Source organism: Staurois parvus, unplaced genomic scaffold, assembly GCF_062004578.1.
Source record: "Staurois parvus isolate SC_StPar_1 unplaced genomic scaffold, SC_StPar_1.0 ptg000311l, whole genome shotgun sequence".
In the NCBI taxonomy this organism is placed as follows: Eukaryota; Metazoa; Chordata; class Amphibia; order Anura; family Ranidae; genus Staurois; species Staurois parvus.
This window is the reverse complement of record NW_028318107.1, coordinates 1164802-1189431: the sequence shown is the minus strand read 5'-3', so window position 1 is coordinate 1189431 and position 24630 is coordinate 1164802. Positions and strand designations below refer to the sequence as shown.

General features: G+C 40.4%; 2 protein-coding genes across 2 annotated transcripts in view; both read right to left on the bottom strand.

Annotated features, from left to right (window-relative positions):
- LOC149457619 (uncharacterized) overlaps positions 1 to 779 on the bottom strand; it is a 43904-nt gene extending 43125 nt beyond the window's left edge. Inside the window, exon 1 of the mRNA XM_089683476.1 lies at positions 628 to 779. Within this exon, the coding sequence (XP_089539602.1) occupies positions 628 to 743 (116 nt within the window). The 5' untranslated portion in view covers positions 744 to 779. The remainder of the gene's footprint in view (positions 1 to 627) is intronic.
- Positions 780 to 5484: 4705 nt separating this feature from the next.
- LOC149457618 (uncharacterized) overlaps positions 5485 to 24630 on the bottom strand; it is a 28558-nt gene continuing 9412 nt past the window's right edge. The window contains exons 3-4 of the mRNA XM_089683481.1: positions 23866 to 23939; positions 5485 to 9425 (exon numbers count right to left, since the gene is read on the bottom strand). Coding sequence (XP_089539607.1) covers positions 8893 to 9425; positions 23866 to 23939 — 607 coding nt within the window. The 3' untranslated portion in view covers positions 5485 to 8892. The remainder of the gene's footprint in view (positions 9426 to 23865; positions 23940 to 24630) is intronic.

Genomic DNA, 24630 nt, shown 5'->3' with positions numbered 1-24630 from the left:
CTGCCTTTCTGTTTCCTGAGTAATCAGCAGTGGAAAATCAGCAAGTTTCCAAGCTGAGCTGTGTCCTGGGGAGGGTCACAGAGAGAGGACTCCGCTCGGAATTCTGTAAAATATTCCTCATTGGAGCGGTGGTGAATGAAAGGAGCAGAGTTTTTACTGTTTTGTTGGAGTTCAGTCCGTGTTTCTCAAGTCTTCAGAAATATGACCTGAGGGTCATGGAAATGTTGGCAATAAAAACTTCACTGTCCTTGTTTACCTTCATTGTAAGGCCTGTGATTGTCTCTGTGCCTGATGTATATATATATATTCCAAGACATGCTGGGAGGTGAATTGGCTCCTGTCTATATTGTCCCCAGTATGTGTATGTATGATGAGGGTTAGGGACCTTAGATTGTACACTCCTTGAGGGTTAGGGACTGATGTGATGTACAATATATATGTGTAAAGTGCTGCGTAAATTGACAGCGATATATAAGTACCTGAAATAAATAAATAAATTATATATATATACTGTAAACTAAGTAGTTCTCTCTCTTCACCTCCCCCTCTCTTCTTCTTCCTGCTCCCTCCCCCTCCCCCCCCCCTCCTCCATACACAGTAATACAGATAGGAGATACAATGTGTTACCTTGTCTTTCTCTGTCCTAAGAGCCAGTCCATCTCTCTGGGAGATCTGTCAGTGTGTGGACACCGATCTGTATTCTTCTGTCGGATGTCCCCTCTATAAGGATCAGATCTCTTCATCCACTTCTTTCACTTTCATTTTAGTTTGGAAATCTGCGTCATGTCTGCCCCTCCCCCATAGCAGGATCTGGAGTGTCAGTATGACAACGCTCACGGCTCACTGACAGGGGATGACGGTGTGAGCCCCCCTCCTGTCCTTATATATTAGTATTATGTATCACTAAATCATTGTTTTATTATATTGTTATATCATTATATCGCTTTTGCCAAAGCTTCATTGAACGAGCTGAAGTCAGAAGCTGATTGGCTGCCAGACACAACTGCACCAGATTCTGAATCCCCCCCATTGTATCATTATATCATTGTATTATTATATCATTATATTGTTGTATTATATTGTACATTACATCATCATACCATTGTGTCATTATATCTTTGTATCAATATATCATTATATCATTGTATTATTATGTTATTATTATTATTATTTTGTTGTATTATATTGTATCAATATATCATTATATAAAATATTACATTGTATAAAATAATTATATCATTAAATCATTGTATCATTATGTCTTTCTATTATTATGTTATTTTAATTTTTTATTATTATTATTATCATCATTATTATATCATTATACCATTGTATCATTATATCTATGTATTATTATATCATATTATTATTATAATACAGGATTAATATGGCGCCAACAGTTTGCTCAGCGCTTTACAAAATGAGGGCAGACATTACAGTTACAATACAATTTGGTACAACAGGAAACAGGGTGCCGACTCTTTAGAGCTTACATTCTAGGATCAGTATATCTTTGTATTAATATGTTATTATAATGTATTATTATTATATAATTATAAAATTGTATCATTGTATCATTATATCATAGTATTGTTATATTAGTATCTCATTGTATCATTATATCATAGTATTGTTATATTAGTATCTCATTGTATCATTATATCATTGTATCATTATATCATAGTATTGTTATATTAGTATCTCATTGTATCATTATATCATAGTATTGTTATATTAGTATCTCATTGTATCATTATATCATAGTATTGTTATATTAGTATATTATTGTATCATTATATCATTGTATCATTATATCTTAGTATCACTGACAGTGTAATAAAGATGTACAGCCCTATGATTTGGGTATCAACTTGTCATTTTCCAAAAATGTGTGGCAAAAAGTGAACTAGTTAAAAGCCTCATTATGCCTCTTGAAAATAGCAGGGGGTGTTTGTTTTCCATAATGCAGACATTTTGTGGATGTTTGTGCTGGTCTTCTAGGGGGTGTAGTTGGGGTGTGAGTACATCTATGATTTGTCTGGAATATCTTATTCATTTACAACTTCTTTTTTTATTAAAAAAAATACATTTTCATTTTCTTTCTGCATTTTCCAAAAGTTTGTGGAAGAAAAAAAGAAATCTTTAAAAGACCCGACATTCCTCGTTGAGGAGTTTACTCTCCATAATGGGGTCATTGTGTGGGCGTTTCCCCTGTCCTGGCACTCCGGGGGCCTCCAACAATGTGAGAGGTAGTCAGGAAATCAGATGCATTATCTACTCCCATTGAAAGCATGATGGTCCAAACAAAGTGTGGCAAAACCGTACAACTTTTTGTTTTGTCCTGATATTTGGGCGGGATTTGTACTGTCCTGACACATGGGGGTATTTGTACTTTGCTGACATTTTGGGGTATTTCTACTGTCCTGATATTTGGGGGGGTTTGTACTGTTCTGATATTTGGGGGGGATTTGTACTGTCCTGTCATCTGGGGGGATTTTTACTGTCCTGACATTTGGGGGAATTTGTACCATCCTGACATTTGAGAGGTACTTGTAATGTTCTGACATTTGGGGGATTTGTACTGTTCTTACATTTGGGGGGGATTTGTACTGTCTTGACATTGGGGGGATATGTACTATCCTGACTTTTGGGGGGGATGTGTACTGTCCTGACATTTGGGGGGATTTGTACTGTCCTGACATTTGGGGGGGATTTGTACTGTCCTGACATTTGGGGGGATTTGTACTGTCCTTACATTTGGGGGGGATTTGTACTGTCCTGACATTTGTGGGGATTTGTACTGTCCTGGCATTTGTGGGGATTTGTACTGTCCTGACATTGGGGGGATATGTACTATCCTGACTTTTGGGGGGGATGTGTACTGTCCTGACATTTGGGGGGATTTGTACTGTCCTGACATTTGGGGGGGATTTGTACTGTCCTGACATTTGGGGGGATTTGTACTGTCCTTACATTTGGGGGGGATTTGTACTGTCCTGACATTTGTGGGGATTTGTACTGTCCTGGCATTTGTGGGGATTTGTACTGTCCTGACATTTGGGGGGATATGTACTATCCTGACTAGAGATGAGCGAATTATTCAAAAATTTGATTCGGCTGATTCGCCGAATTTCAGGAAGAAATTCGATTCGATGCGAATTTATTCGCTACGAAGTTAACTTATAAAAAGGGTTTCTAGGCTTCAGAGAGCCTTTAAATTAGTGCAGAACACTGTACCTTTAATTTAAATGCCCTTGGAGATGAGATGAGGGAGAAGGAGAAGGAGAAGGATGAGAGGAAGGAGAAGGAGAAGGATGAGAAGAAGGAGAAGGATGAGAAGAAGGAGAAGGATGAGAAGAAGGAGAAGGAGAAGGATGAGAAGAAGGAGAAGGATGAGAAGAAGGAGAAGGATGAGAAGGAGAAGGAGAAGGATGAGAAGAAAGAGAAGGAGAAGGATGAGAAGATGGAGAAGGAGAAGGATGAGAAGAAGGAGAAGGAGAAGGATGAGAAGAAGGAGAAGGAGAAGGATGAGAAGAAGGAGAAGGATGAGAAGAAGGAGAAGGATGAGAAGAAGGAGAAGGATGAGAAGAAGGAGAAGGATGAGAAGATGGAGAAGGATGAGAAGAAGGAGAAGGATGAGAAGAAGGAGAAGGAGAAGGATGAGAAGAAGGAGAAGGATGAGAAGAAGGAGAAGGATGAGAAGAAGGAGAAGGATGAGAAGATGGAGAAGGAGAAGGATGAGAAGAAGGAGAAGGAGAAGGATGAGAAGGAGAAGGAGAAGGATGAGAAGAAGGAGAAGGAGAAGGATGAAAAGTAGGAGAAGGATGAGAAGAAGGAGAAGGAGAAGGATGAGAAGAAGGAGAAGGATGAGAAGAAGGAGAAGGATGAGAAGAAGGAGAAGGATGAGAAGATGGAGAAGGAGAAGGATGAGAAGAAGGAGAAGGAGAAGGATGAGAAGAAGGAGAAGGAGAAGGATGAGAAGAAGGAGAAGGAGAAGGATGAGAAGAAGGAGAAGGAGAAGGATGAGAAAAAGGAGAAGGAGAAGGATGAGAAGAAGGAGAAGGATGAGAAGAAGGAGAAGGATGAGAAGGATGAGAAGAAGAAGGATGAGAAGAAGGATGAGAAGAAGGAGAAGGATGAGAAGAAGGATGAGAAGAAGGAGAAGGATGAGAAGAAGAAGAAGGATGAGAAGAAGAAGAAGGATGAGAAGAAGGAGAAGGATGAGAAGGAGAAGGATGAGAAGAAGGATGAGAAGAAGGAGAAGGATGAGAAGAAGGAGAAGGAGAAGGAGAAGGAGAAGAAGAAGATGAGGATGAAGAGGAAGAAGAAGAAGAAGTAGGATGAAAATAAGAAGAATTCCAAGCCGGCAAAAAGTGTATCTGCAGAGCTCCTCTATTCTGCAGATACACTTAGAGGAGCTCTGCAGATACACTTTTTGCCGGCTTGGAATTCTTCTTATTTTCATCCTACTTCTTCTTCTTCTTCTTCATCCTCATCCTCAGAAGAAGAAGAGGATGAGGATGAAGAGGAAGAAGAAGAAGAAGAAGAAGTAGGATGAAAATAAGAAGAATTCCAAGCCAGCAAAAAGTGTATCTGCAGAGCTCCTCTATTCTGCAGATACACTTAGAGGAGCTCTGCAGATACACTTTTTGCCAGCTTGGAATTCTTCTTATTTTCATCCTACTTCTTCTTCTTCTTCTTCTTCATCCTCATCCTCTTCTTCTTCTTCTGAGGATGAGGATGAAGAAGATGAAGAAGTAGGATGAAAATAAGAATTCCAAACCGGCAAAAAGTGTATCTGCAGAGCTCCGCTAAGTGTATCTGCAGAGCTCCTCTATTTCTGACAGTTCTCTGACTTTCACATTTACAGCGGTTGAAACATTGTATCTGTTTCCGAATAAAAACATCTGTATCCTAAATGGAAACAAATAGATACAATGTTTCAACCGCTGTACATGTGAAGGAACTGTCAGAGAACTGTCAGAAATAGCGGAGCTCTCTGCAGGGACACTTTTGCCGGCTGATCGGGAAAAATCTGATTCGCGCACCCGAAGTAGGCTAATATTCGGATTCGACGCAAATCAAATTTTTCCTGAAATTCGTATCGAATTCCACTTCGCCTGGTTCGATTCGCTCATCTCTAATCCTGACATTTGTGGGGATTTGTACTGTCCTGACATTTGGGGGGATTTGTACTGTCCTGACATTTGGGGGGATTTGTACTGTCCTGACATTTGGGGGGATTTGTACTGTCCTGACATTTGGGGGGATTGTACTGTCCTGACATTTGGGGGGATTTGTACTGTCCTGACATTTGGGGGGATTTGTACTGTCCTGGCATTTTAGGGCTGCAATAAATGAGATTGGCCGTCAGTACATCAGAATTGATCAATTTGAAAATACATCCCATCGTTTTTAGAAGCTATAACTTTCACACAGACTGAATAACATACACTTTTTTTTTTACTAAAGAAATGTCACAGATTACATTTCTAAATTTATTTAAGAAAGATTACAGTTTTGCAGTTTTATAATAGAGACTAAGAAAACCCTTTTACAAATTTTGGGTTGTTTTTTTTTTTCATTTATATAGTAAAAAATAAAAATAAAAAAAAGATGAAATTTAAGTCTAGGTTTCTTGCCTGCCCAAACAAAATGAATTTGTAAGGACTGTATACATTTGAAAACAAATGCCGGAAGCCTGACAGGAAGCACAGGCATAAAATATAATAATCTGGGTAGGACAATCATTTTAACAATGGCTGCTCTAACGAACCAGGAAAAGTTCTTAACATTCCAATTATGGAGGTCATTTTCTATAGTTCTCAAATTACTAGCCAAGAGTTTGCTTGGATCTTGCACAAGCCATTTGCCAAGATATTTCAGCGTGTTGGATTCCCATTTAAAAGGGCAAATCTCCTTAAGCCGATGCATTTTATTTGGGTCGATAGTAAGATTCAATGCTTCCAACTTATTATAGTTTATTTTCAAATTGGATAAATAGCCAAATTAGGTACAGCCAGCGAATACGTTTGGGATTGTGAGAAGTGGATATCTGTCTTCCTGTCTTTCTTCCTATGTCCTCCAATCTATCTTCCTGTTTGTCCTCCTGTTTTTCTTCCTATGTCTTCCTACCTTCCTGTCTTTCATCCTATGATCTCTTATCTGTCTTCCTGTTGATCCTCTTATCTTTCTTCCTATGTCCTCTTTATCTGTCTTCCTGTCTTTCTTCCTATGACCTCCTATCTTCCTGGGTGTCCTCCTGTCTTTCTTCCTATGACCTCCTATCTGTCTTCCTGTTTGTCCTCTTGTATTTCTTCCTACCCCCCCATACCTATCTTCCTATTGGTCCTCCTGTCTTTCTTCCTTTGTCCTCCTACCTATCTTCCTATTAGTCCTCCTGTCTTTCTTCCTTTGTCCTCCTATCTATTTCCCTGTTGGTCCTCTTGTCTTTCTTCCTTTGTCCTCCTATCTTCCTGTTGGTCCTCCTGTCTTTCTTCTTATGACCTCCCATTGTATTCCTTTTGGTCCTCTTGTCTTTTTTCCTATGTCCTCCTGTCTGTCCTCCTCTCTCCGTGTCTATGTCAAGGCTGCTACTGGTGCTTCTATGCCCCTTTGTTGCCTTCCCTGACTTTTAGTTTTGCCAACTCTATAGAAATAGAAAAGTGTCATTCTCCCACACCCAGCACAGATAAGAGCTGTAGAGATTACTGAGCTCAGAGGGCATGGAATATAATGTTGCTGTATCAGCTACAATAAAAGCAAAGATAAGGATGGGAGCAATGATCAAGCCCACAAGGTGACCAGGGGCAAAAGATAGGCGGCACAGAGAGGATAAGAGCCACTCCATTGGCTACTCCAATGGAAGACTGCATCTCCTCAGTCAGTTTGAAGTAAACCTTTACTTACCTCTTCCCTTATCCCCCATCTCTCTGATCCACCACTGGAGCCTCCCAACATTCTTGTGCAAGCTTCCCTAAAGTAAAAAGGCACATTAGGCTAGGTGTGCTCCTCGTCATTCCAATGGACAAAGCTCTGACTCGACAAATGGCTGTTCAGGCATTGAGGGGGAGTGCCCAATGCCAGATTTAGATCTTGGGGGCCCTAGGCACTTCAGGTTCCGGGGTCCCTCAACATAGAAATTATACCCACTTGCCTATCCTAAACATTCTAGTAAATACCACAACACAGTCATGTTAAAACAAACATCTCAAGTAGTAGCATAATATGAGAAGGTGAAATGTAAAACATCTGCCAGAGGCCCCTTTCTTTGCCTCTGAAGGCCTTTCTGTTCCTCATCCTGACACACACACACTTTGTTAATTGTTTTTGTTAATAAAACTAATTTTATAATTATTACATTCTTATAAAGGTAGTCTGGGGCCCCGTCTTGTAGGGCGGCCTGGACATTTGTCCCTTTTGCCCCTTTATAAATCCAGCACTGGAAGTGCCATACATATTTGTTTATCAGTGTTTTATGCACCATCTTGAGGGTGTGGCCAGTATAGTGCCAAAAAACTAGTTGACTGAGTTTTTCTAATATTCTGTGGGCAATAAATATTTTATTTCACTGCTCAGTTTCTCCTTCACTTTCACGTGCCTCTACTGGCACCACTTTCCCATCTTTTGGGGCACAGATATCTCTTACAGTGTTGTCATGGGGCATCCTGCTTCTCTTCTGGTGTCAGTGGTGGGTAGACCTCACTTAACCCCTTACCCTCCACAGGATTTACCCCCCCCCCCCCCGACCAGGCCATTTTTTGAGATACAGCACTGCATTACTTTAACTGACAATTGCGCAGTCATGCAACGCTGCACCCAAATGAAATTTGCATCCTTTTATTTCCACAAATAGAGCTTTCCTTCGGTGGTATTTGATCACCTGTGCTTTTTTTATTTTTTGCACTATAAACAAAAAAACCCGACAATTTTGAAAAATAAAACAATATTTTTTAGTAAACATGTCCAATAAAAAATTGTAAAAAAATCAAATTTCGTCATAAATTTAGGCCAAAATGTATTCTGCTCCGTATCTTCACTAAAAAAATCCCAATATGTGTAACTTAATTGGTTTACATGAAAGTTATATAGTCTACAAATGGCGGTATATGTACTGGAATTTTTTTTTCTATTTATACAGTAATGGTGGCGATCAGTGACTTATAGCGGGACTGCTGCGGGCATTCTGAGACTGGGGAAAACTGACTTGGTGTCACTGACATCACCAGTGACACCAGTACAATGATCAGTGCTAAAAAAAAAGCACTGACACTGTACTAATGGCACTGGGCAGGAAGGGGTTAACATTTCGGGTGAACAAAGGGTTACCCGTGTGTGTTACTAGGGAGACATGCTGTGTGGAGAGATACAAAGCAGCATGTCCTTGCTGACAGGAGAGAGATCTGCGTTGTTTACATACAGACCTCTCCCCTGTCAGCTTTAGCAGCGATCACCGAGTGATCATTGGCCGGGACCCAGTGATTGACATCTGCTACAACCAATGGCAGTATGCACACCTCCTACCCGGAACTGCTAAAATCACGTATATATACATCATTTTGTGCAGAGCGGCCGTCCTGTAGCAGTACTTCTGTTATAGGGCGGGAGGCAAGGGGTTTAAATAACATATCAAAACAAAATGATTTTTTTCATTCTGCACGTCTGGTGCCAATAGCAGACTAGGGTAGAGTAGGAAAGGTAAAACACCCTCAAGAGCCATTTAAAAAGTGATTTGCGCCCATAAAACGATTTTAGAACCAACTTCCACATTGACTCAAATACAAATTCCAGCAAAGCACAATTCCCCCCCTTTACCCTCTTGATGTGGTCATCGTAGCTGCAGTCCGTACTCCGTGGAGTTTTTAGTTACGATGAACATCGTCCTGAAAAGATTTATTGTAATATGCAATTTTTCTTTTTAGTATTCTCAAGTTTCCTCTCTAACTCCTTCACATTTTCCTCAAATTTCAGAGCATCGCTCCTCCTCAGATGGTCAAAGTGCTCCTGCATCCTCCTCATCTCCTCTTCAAAGTACCTTCTGTCCTCTAGTCTTTGGTCTTCTGTTCTTAACTGAAGGCTTTCCATTCGCTGGGCCAGGCGGGCCTGTTTGGCTCGTGTCTTCTGAACCCACTTGCCCCAATGGCTCTTCATCTCTTGTTCGCAGATAAATTTTAGAACAAACTGCTTGCGGTCCTTAAATTCCTGCACTGGATCTCCCACTTGCTCCACCTTGAACTGAACCTCCTGAATGATTTCATGGAAAATCTTTAGCACGTCTTCGTGTCTCGCTCTGGTTTTGACGTGATCCTTAGGGGTATAGTTTTCAAGGGTGGAAATCCTTTCCACACCCATGTCCTCAAATTTCATCTTGATTTCCGACATTCCCCCATGAGTCCTATGTGTCAGGACTACGAAAGGGAAAATTCCTGTGTAAACAAGCACAACATTCACCGTCACTGATGTTTCCACACCAACAACCTAACAGACACAAACAACCTTGTAAGCCATTATAGTGGACATGCGGTCAGGTATTACTGGAGCTTTGCTGCTTCTACATGTTGTGTCTTTATGACTGCTGTGGCTGATATTACCTTGTTTTCCATAAAGTGAGTGAGGCGTTCTTTACTTCCTATCCATTGTCCACAGGACACATAGGAACTGTCCATTTCTTAATGATCTGGTCTTCAGGATAGTCCTAATTGTTTTAGGGGGGGTTGACCTTGGTGGATTCCAGGACTTTCTTTCAGCGGGAACTCAGTTCCAGCACCTCCAGCTCTGAATGTATGAAATGGCTAGGTGTGTGATGGAGAGTCTATTGATGATGGGGGATCTATTGTTGCTGGGTCGGGTTGTGGGAATCTCTTGATGAGGGAGAGGTCTATTGTTGCTGAAGGGTCAATTGTTTCTGGGAGGTATCTACTGTTGGGGAAGGGGTAGATTCTGCTGGCTTCTGGGAGATCTATTGTTGCTAAAGGGTTTATATTGTTGCTGGGGGGGGTATTTTTTTGCAGGGGGTGCTTTTGTTGCTGGCAGCAGGGGATCTATTTTACTGCTTTTTATGTTATCATTAGAAAATTCCATACAAATGACTTAACACCACAAAATGATACTTGGCTCTGTATTCAGTATACTAAAAAGGGATGGTGCTGGTACTGTAGGTAGGTAGGCATGGAACCAAAGGATGGTGCTCGTAGGTGGTTAGGAGGCGGAGACAAGGTGTGACTTGGAAGGAGGGAGTTCCTTCACCTATTCTCTGGTGGATTCCATACATCTTATATGAAGATCACATGATTTGGTAAGATATTGGAGGAATGCTGGTCAACATATTAAAGTGATACTAAAGGCTTACTTTTTTTTAATGACAAATGTGTCATACTTTCCTGCTCTGTGGTCAAGGGTTTTGCACAGAGCAGCCCTGATCCTCCTCTTCTTAGGTCCCCAGTCAATGCTCTAAGCTCCTCCCCTAAGTGCCCCCATAGCAAGTCACTTGCTATGGGGGCACTTAGGGGAGGAGGGAACTCATGCATGCTCACTCCCGAACCCCATACTCTGTGTGTCCATATGACACACAGAACGGGACTTGGACCTGCCCCCCGCTTAATCCTTACTAGCTGTGATTGATAGTAGCAGCAGCCAATGCAATGGCTCCTACTGCTGTCTCTGGGCCAATGAGGAGGCAGGGAGCCGGGACAGCAGTCGCTCTCATGCACATAAGGAGGAGCTGCACACTAAAGATGTTTTTCCTCCATGCATAGAATAGGTAAAAAACCTTCAGGCTTTATGACTACTTGATTGCTGTTCTCTGGAACACATGATGTATGTACTCCATATACATAATTGCCTCTTGGGGTATCTAAAGGTTCAGGAAAATCAGGATAATCTGAGATCGGGGCTCTGTAGAACATATTTGTTTCCTAGAATATGAATTGTACCAAAGTGGATTTTGCCACGTCCACCAACAGTGGGGGGATGGATATCGGCAGTCAGCTTGCAGTTAATGTTTCAGCATAGGGAAGCTTTGACTACATTTCAAAAGATTTGGACAGAATGGCGTCAGTTTCCCTGTTTGAGGCTCCGTTCACACCTATAGGTTTTTTTTTAGTGATTTTTGCAGGAACGCACTACAGTCCATTTAACATGGTTTCCTATGGAACATGAATAATGATACAGGTTCGGGAAGGCTGGAGTGATATGCTGTATGGGGCATTTTTTGGCCTTGAGGGATAGAATATAATAGAATGTGAAGGGTTAAGGTATGTAAAGTTGAGTTTGGTTTGATCTTTTTGTTTTCATTTTTGGGATGTTTTTTTTTTTGTAGATTTCTGTCTGTGAAATTTGTGTTTGTTGGATAATAATAACTTTTCAATATGACACATGTGGAGTAAGTATTCCAAACATCCCCCATGTGGTTCTATATGACCAATCACTGACTGACCTTCACCTAAATATATGCCCCCTAATGAGGTGAGTGATGTTCCTTTAAGGGCAGCATCACACCCACCCGGTATGGTCCCACTGCACTTTGAGTATATCTCAGATAATCCGTGGTTTGCACGTGGGTTAGCTGCACCATCCCATAGACTTCTATGATGTCTCGTAGTTTTGGTGTGGTTTTACAAAGCGCACCACAAATATAGCATTCTAGAGTGTTGGTGTACTTTCTGAATCTGCACCAAAACTGCTGAACCTCATAGAAGTCTATAGGAAATACAGCTAACCGGCACGGAAACCGTAGATTAGCAAACACACAGCAGGGCAGTGTGAAGCTTCCCTCGGGGTGATGAAAGCATGCCTCACCAGCACACCATAGATCTTCAAGGGGACATCAAAATGTTTATTAATGTGATCACATCAATGAGTCAATGTGCATCACATGCCTGGAAAAATGCTGTGGCCTGAAAAATGTTGCACCTTTAGCACTGTGATGTGGTCACTTTAATAAACATTTGGATGTTGTCTTGATGGTCCATGGTGTGTTGGCCACATATACTTTGATGTATCATGTCACCGGTCTCCAGCTGGGAGTTGTCAGAGCTGGGAGTTGTCAGAGCACCCGCTTACTTCTGGCCATTTTCCAGGAATACGTAGGATGGGAATATGTGGTTGAATGGTGGCCATGTATATCAATGTGACCACACAATAGACACCCTTCATTACAATATCCATTGGTATCTAACTAATCAATCTGAATAAGGCCTCTTGGTCACATGAACTCCCCTAGATATTTAGCTCTCCTGGCAGGAGAAAATGCAGTACCGTGTTTAGATGCATTTAGATGCGTTTAGATGCACTTGGACATTTGGACGTAAAGCAGCAGTAAACCGCAAAAAAATAAAACTATAAAATCTTCTCCCTGAAAGTTAAGAGCAAAATGTGCTGGTACAGTGTGCATGGCATCCCAGCACATTATTATTATTATACAGTATTTATATAGCGCCAAAAGTTCGCTCAACGCTGTACATTATAATTAGAGATGAGCGAATTTCTCAAAAATTCGATTCGGCTGATTCGGCGAATTCCAGTGTGAAATTCGATTCGATGCGAATTTCTTCGCTAAGAAGATGACTTATAAAAAGGGTTTCTAGGCTTCAGAGAGCCTTTAAATTAGTGCAGAACACTGTACCTTTAATTTAAATGCCCTTGGAGATGAGGAAAGAGAAGGAGAAGGAGAAGGAGAAGGATGAGAAGAAGGAGAAGGATGAGAAGAAGGAGAAGGAGAAGGATGAGAAGAAGGAGAAGGAGAAGGATGAGAAGAAGGAGAAGGAGAAGGATGAGAAGAAGGAGAAGGAGAAGGATGAGAAGAAGGAGAAGGAGAAGGATGAGGAGAAGGAGAAGGATGAGAAGAAGGAGAAGGAGAAGGATGAGAAGAAGGAGAAGGAGAAGGATGAGAAGAAGGAGAAGGATGAGGAGAAGGAGAAGGATGAGAAGAAGGAGAAGGATGAGAAGAAGAAGGAGAAGGATGAGAAGAAGGAGAAGGATGAGAAGAAGGAGAAGGATGAGAAGAAGGAGAAGGAGAAGGAGAAGCAGAAGGAGAAGGATGAGAAGAAGGAAAAGGAGAAGGATGAGAAGATGGAGAAGGAGAAGGATGAGAAGAAGGAGAAGGAGAAGGATGAGAAGAAGGAGAAGGAGAAGGATGAGAAGATGGAGAAGGAGAAGGATGAGAAGATGGAGAAGGAGAAGGATGAGAAGGAGAAGGAGAAGGATGAGAAGAAGGAGAAGGAGAAGGATGAGAAGAAGGAGAAGGAGAAGGATGAGAAGAAGGAGAAGGAGAAGGATGAGAAGGAGAAGGAGAAGGATGAGAAGAAGGAGAAGGAGAAGGATGAGAAGAAGGAGAAGGATGAGAAGAAGGAGAAGGAGAAGGATGAGAAGAAGGAGAAGGATGAGAAGAAGGAGAAGGATGAGAAGAAGGAGAAGGATGAGAAGAAGGATGAGAAGAAGGATGAGAAGAAGGATGAGAAGAAGGACAGTTCTGTGACAGTTTCTGTCTATTTCTAACAGTTCTGGGACATTCACTCCATACAGCTGTTTCAACCGCTGTATGGAGGGAATGTCATGGAACTGTCAGAAATAGACTATTAATGACAGTTCTGGGACTGTCCTTCCATGCAGCGGTTGAAACATTGTATGTATTTATTTCCATAAATGGATCCATTTATGGTAACAAATACATACAATGTTTCAACCGCTGTATGGAAGGACAGTCCCAGAACTGTCATTAATAGTCTATTTCTGACAGTTCTATGACATTCCCTCCATACAGCGGTTGAAACAGCTGTATGGAGTGAATGTCCCAGAACTGTCAGAAATAGACTATTTATGACAGTTCTGGGACTGTCCTTCCATACAGCGGTTGAAACATTGTATCTATTTTTTTCCATAAATGACATTCTGCAAATACACTTAGAGGAGCGCTGCAGATACACTTTTTGCCGGCTTGGAATTAATCTTATTTTCATCCTACTTCTTCTTCTTCATCCTCATCCTCATAAGAAGAAAAAGAAGAAGTAGGATGAAAATAAGAATAATTCCAAGCCGGCAAAAAGTGTATCTGCAGCGCTCCTCTAAGTGTATCTGCAGAATGTCATTTATGGAAAAAAATAGATACAATGTTTCAACCGCTGTATGGAGTGAATGTCCCAGAACTGTCAGAAATAGTCTATTTCTGACAGTTCTGGGACATAAATGGATCCATTTATGGAAACAAATAGATACAATGTTTCAACCGCTGTATGGAAGGACAGTCCCAGAACTGTCATTAATAGTCTATTTCTGACAGTTCTATGACATTCCCTCCATACAGCGGTTGAAACAGCTGTATGGAGTGAATGTCCCAGAACTGTCAGAAATAGACTATTTCTGACAGTTCTGGGACTGTCCTTCCATACAGCGGTTGAAACATTGTATGTATTTGTTTCCATAAATGGATCCATTTATGGAAACAAATACATACAATGTTTCAACCGCTGTATGGAAGGACAGTCCCAGAACTGTCATTAATAGTCTATTTCTGACAGTTCCATGACATTCCCTCCATACAGCGGTTGAAACAGCTGTATGGAGTGATTGTCCCAGAACTGTCAGAAATAGTCTATTTCTGACAGTTCTGGGACATTCACTCCATACAGCTGTTTCAACCGCTGTATGGAGGGAATGTCATGGAACTGTCAGAAATAGACTATTAATGACAGTTCTGGGACTGTCCTTCCATACAGCGGTTGAAACATTGTATGTATTTGTTTCCATAAATGGATCCATTTATGGAAACAAATACATACAATGTTTCAACCGCTGTATGGAAGGACAGTCCCAGAACTGTCAGAAATAGTCTATTTCTGACAGTTCTGGGACATTCACTCCATACAGCGGTTTCCGGCAAAAAGTGTATGTGCAGAGTTCCTCTATTCTGCAGATACACTTAGAGGAGCTCTGCAGATACACTTAGAGGAGCTCTGCACATACACTTTTTGCCGGCTTGGAATTATTCTTCTTTTCATCCTACTTCTTCTTCTTCTTCTTCTTCTTCTTCTTCATCCTCATCCTCATCCTCTTCTTCTTCTTCTGAGGATGAGGATGAGGATGAAGAAGAAGAAGAAGTAGGATGAAAATAAGATTAATTCCAAGCCGGCAAAAAGTGTATGTGCAGAGCTCCTCTAAGTGTATCTGCAGAATAGAGGAACTCTGCACATACACTTTTTGCCGGCTTGGAATTATTCTTCTTTTCATCCTACTGCTTCTTCTTCTTCTTCATCCTCATCCTCATCCTCAGAAGAAGAGGATGAGGATGAAGAAGAAGAAGAAGAAGAAGAAGAAGTAGGATGAAAAGAAGAATAATTCCAAGCCGGCAAAAAGTGTATGTGCAGAGTTCCTCTATTTCTGACAGTTCTCTCACAGCTTCTTCACATGTACAGTGGTTGAAACATCTGTATCCTAAATGTAAACTAATAGATACAATGTTTCAACCGCTAAACATGTGTTCCTTCTGTCAGAGAACTGTCAGAAATAGCGGAGCTCACTGCAGGGACACTTTTGCCGGCTGATCGGGAAATGTTCGATTCGCGCACCCGAAGTAGGCAAAATTTCGGTTTCGCCGCGAATCGAATATTTCCTGAAATTCGACTCGAATTCCGGTTCGCCTGGTTCGATTCGCTCATCTCTAATTATAATGGGAGACAGTACACGAGACAGTACAGTAACAATACAATGCGATACACAAGGGGTTCGAGGGCCCTGCTCCTTGGAGCTTACAATCTAGGAGGGAGGGCAGAGTGGTACAGGAGGAAATAGCTGTGGGGGATGGAGTGGTGGGAAGAGCGGAGGAGATCAGCAATTAGGTGAGGGCTGGGTAGGCTTCTCTGAAGAGATGGGTTTTCAGGGTGTGCCTAAAGGTGAGGAGGGAAGGTGACAGTCTGATGAATTGGGGTAGTGAGTTCTATAGGATGGGGGAAGCCCTGGAGAAGTCCTGGAGACGGGCATGGGAGGAGGAGACCAGGGAGTAGTGGTTAAAGAACTCCACAAGGACAAGGTTACGGATCCAGTGTATGGAGAGCCAACTGTGGTGACTGCTATAACAAGAACCACAATCTTAATGCCTGATTCTCAAGCCTGGATCCATACTTCAAGAAAGTCCCAGAGGATCTTAGGATACAAGACACAGAACAAGAGAGTGAGGTAGGTGCACAAGTCTTGAAGCAATCAAATCAGAAGAAGCAGAAGACACAGGGTAAGATGTCGATTCTCAGTCCCCAGACATCTTGGAGGTTCTTCCTACTGATAGGCTTTCTCTCACTGACAGTTTTCTTGCCAGTATGGGTGCTTAGTACCTGTTATTGTCATCCACATTACTTACCTTTCTGTCCAGGTAATGTGCAACACAATGGAACCTACTATGGACCAGCAAGAGACTTAACATCAGTAGATACCTCATCTCTCACTGATAAGATGTTGTTGTTACAATACAGCTATGCACAAAAGTCTGGGTATGATACATAAAGAGTTACAGTTGTCACTTTGTGACAAATGGGAGGAATTGTTGGAGTTATTCTTTAACTATTATACTGAAAATGTTTTTCTAAAATGTCTTTTTTTGTGGTATAAACATATTCACTGTTGAGGATGTAGGACGTTTCCTCCTATTGTTATCTGAACTACGAAAATGTTTTTACATGCACAGCACTTTGCTATTCTGAGAGGCTTTCTCCTAAGATTGTTTTCCTGTTACACATACATCTGTTGCTTGTTGTCATTATCATGGAGGACTGCTTCCTATTACATGTTTCCTTGAATATCGTGTGTATATTTTCTATTGGTCTAGGGCAGTGGTCGGCAAGCTGCGGCTCGCGAGCCACATGCGGCTCTTTACACGCTTTAATGCGGCTCTTGTGTGCCGGGCGCCCGCTCCCCTCCCTCCTCTCGGGCGGCAGGGACTCTGCAGCGTGATCCAAAAAAAAAACAGCCAGGGCAGCGCGCTCAAATGCAATGATTGGCCAGTCTCGCTGCCACTCACATCCTGATAGCCAGTGATTGGCTGTCAGGATGTGTGTAGGCGGGGCAGCGTGACGAACGTGAGAGGAGCTAGGCTCCTCTCACAGTCCGCCCTGAAGACCGGAACGGCGCGGGAACACGGCGAGAGGAACACGCGGAGCAAAGGTAAGTGAATTGACACAGGGGGGACTTGGCTTACTACTTGCTACTTACTTACTACTACTATATGAGGGATGAATTAATATGGGGGATGAATTACTATGGGGGATGAATTACTATATGGGGGATGAATTACTATATGGGGGATGAATTACTATGGAGGATGAATTACTATATGGGGGATGAATTACTATATGGGGGATGAATTACTATATGGGGGATGAATTACTATATGGGGGATGAATTACTATGGAGGATGAATTACTATGGGGGATGAATTACTATATGGGGGATGAATTACTATATGGGGGATGAATTACTATATGGGGGATGAATTACTATGGGGGATGAATTACTATATGGGGGATGAATTACTATGGGGGATGAATTACTATAGGGGGGATGAATTACTATATGGGGGATGAATTACTATGGGGGATGAATTACTATATGGGGGATGAATTACTATATGGGGGATGAATTACTATGGGGGATGAATTACTATATGGGGGATGAATTAATATGGGGAATGAATTACTATATGGGGATGAATTACTATATGGGGGATGAATTACTATATGGGGGATGAATTACTATAAAAACTTATTGAAACTAAAAACAGTGTACCATCCTATGTATTTTCAGTTTTAAAAATGTGGCTCTCAAAATAAATTTCAATCGTGGTTTTGGAGAGATTTGGCTCAGTTGAAAAAAAAGGTTGCCCACCACTGGTCTAGGGGACTGATGCCTCATCCTCTTTCTTAACTGTATATAAGCTATCCTGACCTGAGTTCAGTTGAATATAGACTGAGTGACCACATGTGTCTGATGTCTTATTTCTGAGCGCACTCATTACAGGTTGAATGGAGGCTGGCCAGCAGAAGTGCACTTACCAAAGGGTACTAACCTATCAGAGGACAGCTTGTGGTTTCTGATCCTTGGCAGGACTTTGTAGGTTCATTCTCACCTTGCCCCATGCATTACCACAATGCACCAGAATGGTTTGGTGTAAATGGACCCTTAAAGTAACCCTTAAAGACCCTTAAGATACTATATGTGTTAAACACATATAGTATCAGATATCTTTAACTATCCAGTTCTTATCTTTCCTTTAAAATAGAGAACCCTTTTCCACTTTATTTTGCAGCCTACAGCCTATGTTTTATAATTCAGCTGAACTAAATTATGTTTGTGATGCACCGGAAGGAAGCATTCAAGATGATATTCGAATCAGCAAGCAGGAAAACAAAATTAGTAGATGGTGAATTATGAAAGACTTACCTGAAAACAAAGCCCACCAGCACAGCTCTGTCACAGCTTCCAGGGGCTTCCATCTTCACGGCGTTTGACTGCCTGAGCCACAATTATGTCACTCCCATGCATGTGCACGGGAGTCTTGACAGCGGCATGGCTCTCCATTGACAGCACAGTGCGCATCACCGGCACTGCCAAAGTACATAGCTCCTAAACAGTGCATCTCACATGGAAGAAATATATATTTTAAATATATTTTTAAAATATTCTTCCCAAATATATTGATATATATTTGAAACAATTTTGGCGGTATTCATTATATTTAAAAAAAAATATATATATATATACTGTATATATATATATATATATATATATATATATATTGCATGTTGAAATGCATTTTTTATATATTACAAACTATATGAAAAATATTTTTAAAAATATATTTTTTTAAATATATTCTTCAGATATTTTTTTTAACATATAAAAAATTCATTTTAACATATATTTTTACATAGATTTGTAAATGCATTCCAAAAATGTAGATTAAATGTATTTTTAAAGACATACAGTATATCTGAAAATGTATTTTTAAAAATATTTTTCATATATTTTGTAATAAAAATGCATATATATTTTTTTATAAATAAATTTTGGAATTGTAGTATTTCAAATATATGTCAATATATTTGGGAAGAATATTTTTAAGATATATTTAAAATATATTTTTCTTCCATGTGGGATGTTTAGGACATATTTACGTTACCTACAGGTATGCCCTAATGAAGGCTTGCTATTAGGTAAAACCTAAAAAAGAGACTTTACTATCACTTTAACTGATCAATTTGAATAAAGATCTCAAATCAAAGACCCTCCATCAAATTGATTTAATTTGCTCTCAATATTTGTCTGCGTGTTGGAGAACTGATTGTAATTCACGTTGATTTAATTATTATTTCGAAAAGAGTGCATGAAGGTGAAAAAAAAAAAGCCTTGTGCCTTTACAGCCGCTTTCATATTTTTCCAAGCAAGAAAATCTATACTGCTCAACTGAAAGAAGCCGAACCCTCCAACTTTAACACGGGAATTTCTCCTGTTAATCACTTCCACACCGCTGTATACTGCTACAGGGTGGCACGGGTGTGCAAAATCATATATATACATGATCTTGCAGTTCCGGGTAGGGGGCACACGAGCGACGCGTGTACGCCCTACCCATGCCTCGGCTGTCAATCACTGGGACCCGGTGCTTTCTTTGCATGGTATTTGATCACCTCTCCATTTTTAATTTTTGGAGAAGGTACATTGATGACATTATGATGATCTGGGAAGGCCCTTTAGATATGATTTTATAACATATTGAGAAGAGCCAATATGGGTTGGGATTCACCTATAATATAGATACAGAATCAGTTAATTTTTTTTTTTATATTTTTAAATGTAAGTATAAGTTATACACCAAAACATATTTTAAAGAAGTTGATAGAAATGGATATATTCCAACTTGTTGCCATCACCCCCAATGGATTCAAGGTATACCTAAGGGCCAATTCACTAGGATCATGAGGAATTGCTCAAGACTTAGTGACTATATTGATCAATTGTATGTTATTAAAGAAAGATTTATAGGTTATGACCCTGAAGAATTGGGGAAAATTAGATTTAAAATTAGTCAGAGGTATTTGGGGGAAGGAAAAATTAAGAAAAATCATGATCCAGAAAAAGATAAAGAAAAAAAGGTGGATTATGCATTTATTTCTAGGTTTAGTCACCAATATAAGGATATAGAGTCCATTTTTAAATAATATTGTCCGATTGTAAAAAAGGATAAAATCTTGGGGTCTCTAATACCAGATAAACCATCATTTATGTATCGTAAAACCAAGAATCTTCGTAATTCATTAGTCAAAAGTGTGATTTCTCCTCCCAAAAAAATAAAAATGCAGATGTTTAATTATAAAAGTTTTTATCCATTAAAAAAGTGCAATATATGCAGAGTTACTGGTGCGAGTATGAGAGTAGTACAGGATATTACTTCCTGTACTACGGGAAAATCGTATAATATTAAACAATGTATTACCTGTTCCACTACATATGTGACATATTTGTTGGAGTGTCCATGCCGGCTTCAGTATGTGGGAAGAACCACAAGACCCCTTTACAAAATATTAAGGGAGCATGTGGCCAATATTAAAAAAGAAAAAAAAAAGGAAAAAAGGACCGCTGCCTATCTAGGCATTTTAGGGATTATCATAATTGTGATCCTGGACTACTCAAATTTTGTGGTATAGATAAAATTGAGTCACATTGGAGAGGTGGCAATAAAATTCAAGTTATTTCGAAAAATGAAACCTTTTGGATTTTCCAATTAGAGACACTCAGACCAAAAGGTTTAAATGTAGATTTGGATTTAAATTGTTTATTTTTTTTTTTCTTCCATAAAGTGTATTAATAAACTCAGAGCATCCAAATTGTACAGCTAGATACAGTGTATCAGGGGGGAATACAGTAGGGAGCAATAAACAGACATCGGACAATAATAGATGCTACATTACACAATCTGAAGAGTGAACTCATGTCACACAAGTTGAAAATAACAGTCAAATAAAAACAGAAAAAAAAAATATATAAAATTAGGACATGACATCACAACAACAACTAAAGGCACATCTTCTCTATGGCCCCAATTCAGCATATAAATTTCACAAAACTGTCAGGGTCGATTGTGTGTAACCTCAATTTCTGAGCAGCAGAAAGAAACAGGATGAGGGAGTCAGGATAATTTCCAATATTGGTTTTAGGGTTAATAAAGAGATAGGAATGGCTGTTATTGGCTTTAGAAGTTTTTTAATAAAAATTATAAAATAAAGAAATAGAAAATTAGAGCTAATAAAGATCTAGATTGTAATAGGATATATTTAATTTTATTTTAATCTTTTAATTTTTTAAAATATATTATGTGTGATTATATTGGGATATAAATAATGTCTCATTTTATTAGTTATTTGATTATTGTAATATTTTAACCACTTGACCTCCAGAGGATTTACCCCCCTTAATGACCACGCCTCTTTTTGCAGCACGGCGCTGCACTAATTCAACTGATAATTGCGCGGTCATGCAATGCTGCACCCAAACAAAATTTACGTCCTTTTTTCACACAAATAGAGCTTTCTTTCGGTGGTATTTGATCACCTGTGCGCTTTTTTTTTTTCACGCTATAAACAAAAAAAGGCCAAAAATCTTGAAGAAAAACAATATTTTTTACTTTCAGCTATAAAAAATATATAGTAAACTCAAAGTTGGTTATAAATTTAGGCCAAAATGTATTCTGCTCCATGTTTTTGGTAAACAAAAATCCCAATAAGTGTATATTGATTGCTTTGTGTGGAAGTTATAGCGTCTACAAACTATGGGATAAATACTGCAATTTACACCATTTGTTTGCTATACAGCGCTGCGCTAGTTTAACGGTCAATTGCGCAGTCATGCAATACGGTACATAAATGAAATTTACATCCTTTTTTTTCCCACAAATTGAGCTTTCTTTCGGTGGTATTTGATCGCCTGGGTGTTTTTTATTTTTTGCGCTATAAAAAAAAAGACTGACAATTTTGAGGAAAAAAAACAATATTTTGGACTTTTTGCTATAAAACATGTCCAGTAAAAAAAAAATGCAAAAATCAAATTTAGTCATAAATTTCTGCCAAAATGCATTCTGCGCCATGTCTTTGCTAAAAAAAAACCCAATACGTGTAAATTAATTGGTTTACGTGAAAGTTGTAGCGTTTACAAATGGCGGGAAAGATACTGGGATTTTTAGGTTTTTTTTATACTAATAATGGCGGCGATCAGTGACTTATGGCGGGGCTGCGGGGCTGCGGGACTGCGGACATTCTGACATTGGGGGGTACTGACTTGGGGTCACTGACATCCCCAGTGACACTAATACAGTGATCAGTGCAAAAAAAAAACACTGACACTGTACTAATGGCACTGGGGAAGAAGGGGTTAACTTTATTTTTCAGGGAAGGGTTATCTATGTGACGGGAGTGTTTTACTAGGGGGCGGGGTGTGTACTGCAGGGAACACCACTGATTGGGATCGAGAAACTCTTCTGTCCCGATCAGCGTGTCCTGGAGCTGTCAGGGAACTGACAGAAAGCACAGCTACTGCAGCCTTGCTCTCTGTCAGCGATTGCCGCCGATTGCCGGGTCATAGCCGGTAAGGACCGGCTGTGACCCGGCGACTGACATCCGCGGCTGTGATCGGCAGGACAGGTAGGGCGGCGGCGCGCCTCGCGCACGCCCCCTACCTGTTTACAAAACACACGTTTTAAAACGTGCTTTTGCCCAGCCGTGCCGCCCTGCCGCCGTATTTCTACAGTGGCTGGGCGGCATGTGGTTAATATTGGTAATCATTTGGTAGTTTATATATTTTGCCCTTGTAGTTTTAAGGACATTTGGGCTTATGGAAGTGGGATAATAATACATGTAAAAGATTGTAATCAGTTTTCATCACTAGATGGCAGTGTATAATTCTACAACTGATTTTTAGCAATTAGTTTTTAATAATATTGATTTTAGTATTATATAGGTTAGAGATGTTAATATTATGAAGGAGTTGTTGGTTATACTTGTTCCCTCTGTTATACCATTCAGTAGAGCAGTACTTACCTAATATAGTACATTGTATATTGCTCTGTGTATGTTAGTAAAGGTACACATAGTGAATATATATAGTATTGTGCAGATACGGTCTAGCGATAGTATGAGGCATTAGGTATGAATATTGGAATATTTGGAATTGATATAACATTGTGGCATATGTGGGATCTCCCTTAACTATGGTGGCGAAGGACTCATTGCCAATTAGGCAGACGGAGATAAAATGCGGCCGCCATTCCAACGGACACACCCCTTATGTGGAAGTCAGGAAGTGACGAAACGCGTCAAGGGAGCGCTGGATGGAGCGTTAAGCAAATGACAACATTTCCGTTTTTAAATTAAAATGTATCTCATGCGTCCCACACTCTGTATATGAAGCAGGGGCGGACTGACAACTCATGGGGCCCCCGGGCAATAGGGGATCATGGGGCCCCTGTATCCTTGACCAAACTCAAAAAAGCCTATGAACAAGGTACCAGGGGCATCTCATGAGGCCCCCTACTGATCCCGGACCCTCGGGCAGTACCCAAGTTTCCAAATGGCCAGTCCGCCCCTGATATGAAGTATGGGTATGAAAACGTACCCGTGTTGGCAACTGTCAGCATTGCACTTCATTAAAACATCGGAATGCATTGATGAAGACATGATGGTCAATCAGATGTAAAGATTATTCTCCTGAAATTGCCATCAGATAAAAAGGTAAATCTGCATGTTGGATATTTTCGCACAGATCTCCCTAATCAGCCACAGAATGATCCACAACATCAAATAATTCCTCCTATGGGTAGGGAATGTACATGTGTACCTGTCAGCCTCTTGGCTGTGTCCAATAATTGCTTTAAATCTTCATAATCCTCTTCGTGGATCCCTCTCTTTATGCTGAGTACAAAGAAAGACAACAATTTACAGCTGAAATATTTAAAGTGTTACTAAACCCACAACAGTACAATCAGTCTGTAGATGCAGTAAAGCATGCTTGTTATACTCACTGTGGAACCTAAGGGGTTAATTCTGTGCATTGTGTAAAAAGGCTGTTTGATCCTGTCTTCTCTGCCCCTCCTCTTGTTTTAATGTCCACATATTATCTCCTGATAAGACAGACTGAACCCGTAGCCACATGAACATGCTCAGTTTGGTGTGTATTGCTAGAGAGTTTTTTTTTCCTTGGGAGAGTGCATGTGATCAGCACAGGGACAATCAGCACTCTCCAGACAGAGGGTCAGAGGTTTTGCATCCTCCTACAGCAGAAAGAAAACTCCTCCTACAAGCTTTAACCAGTGCTCTGCTAAAGTCACAAGACTGCTATATACTGCTGATGAGAAAAGGTATTTTGCAGTTTATATTTACTAAAATAATTGCACTTCCATGTTCTGTGTACTGTGGGAGACCAGATATAGTGAATGCGGGGTCCGGGGAGAGCGGATATAGTGAATGCGGGGTCCGGGGAGAGCGGATATAGTGAATGCGGGGTCCGGGGAGAGAGGATATAGTGAATGCGGGGTCCGGGGAGAGCAGATATAGTGAATGCGGGGTCCGGGGAGATCGGATATAGTGAATGCGGGGTCCGGGG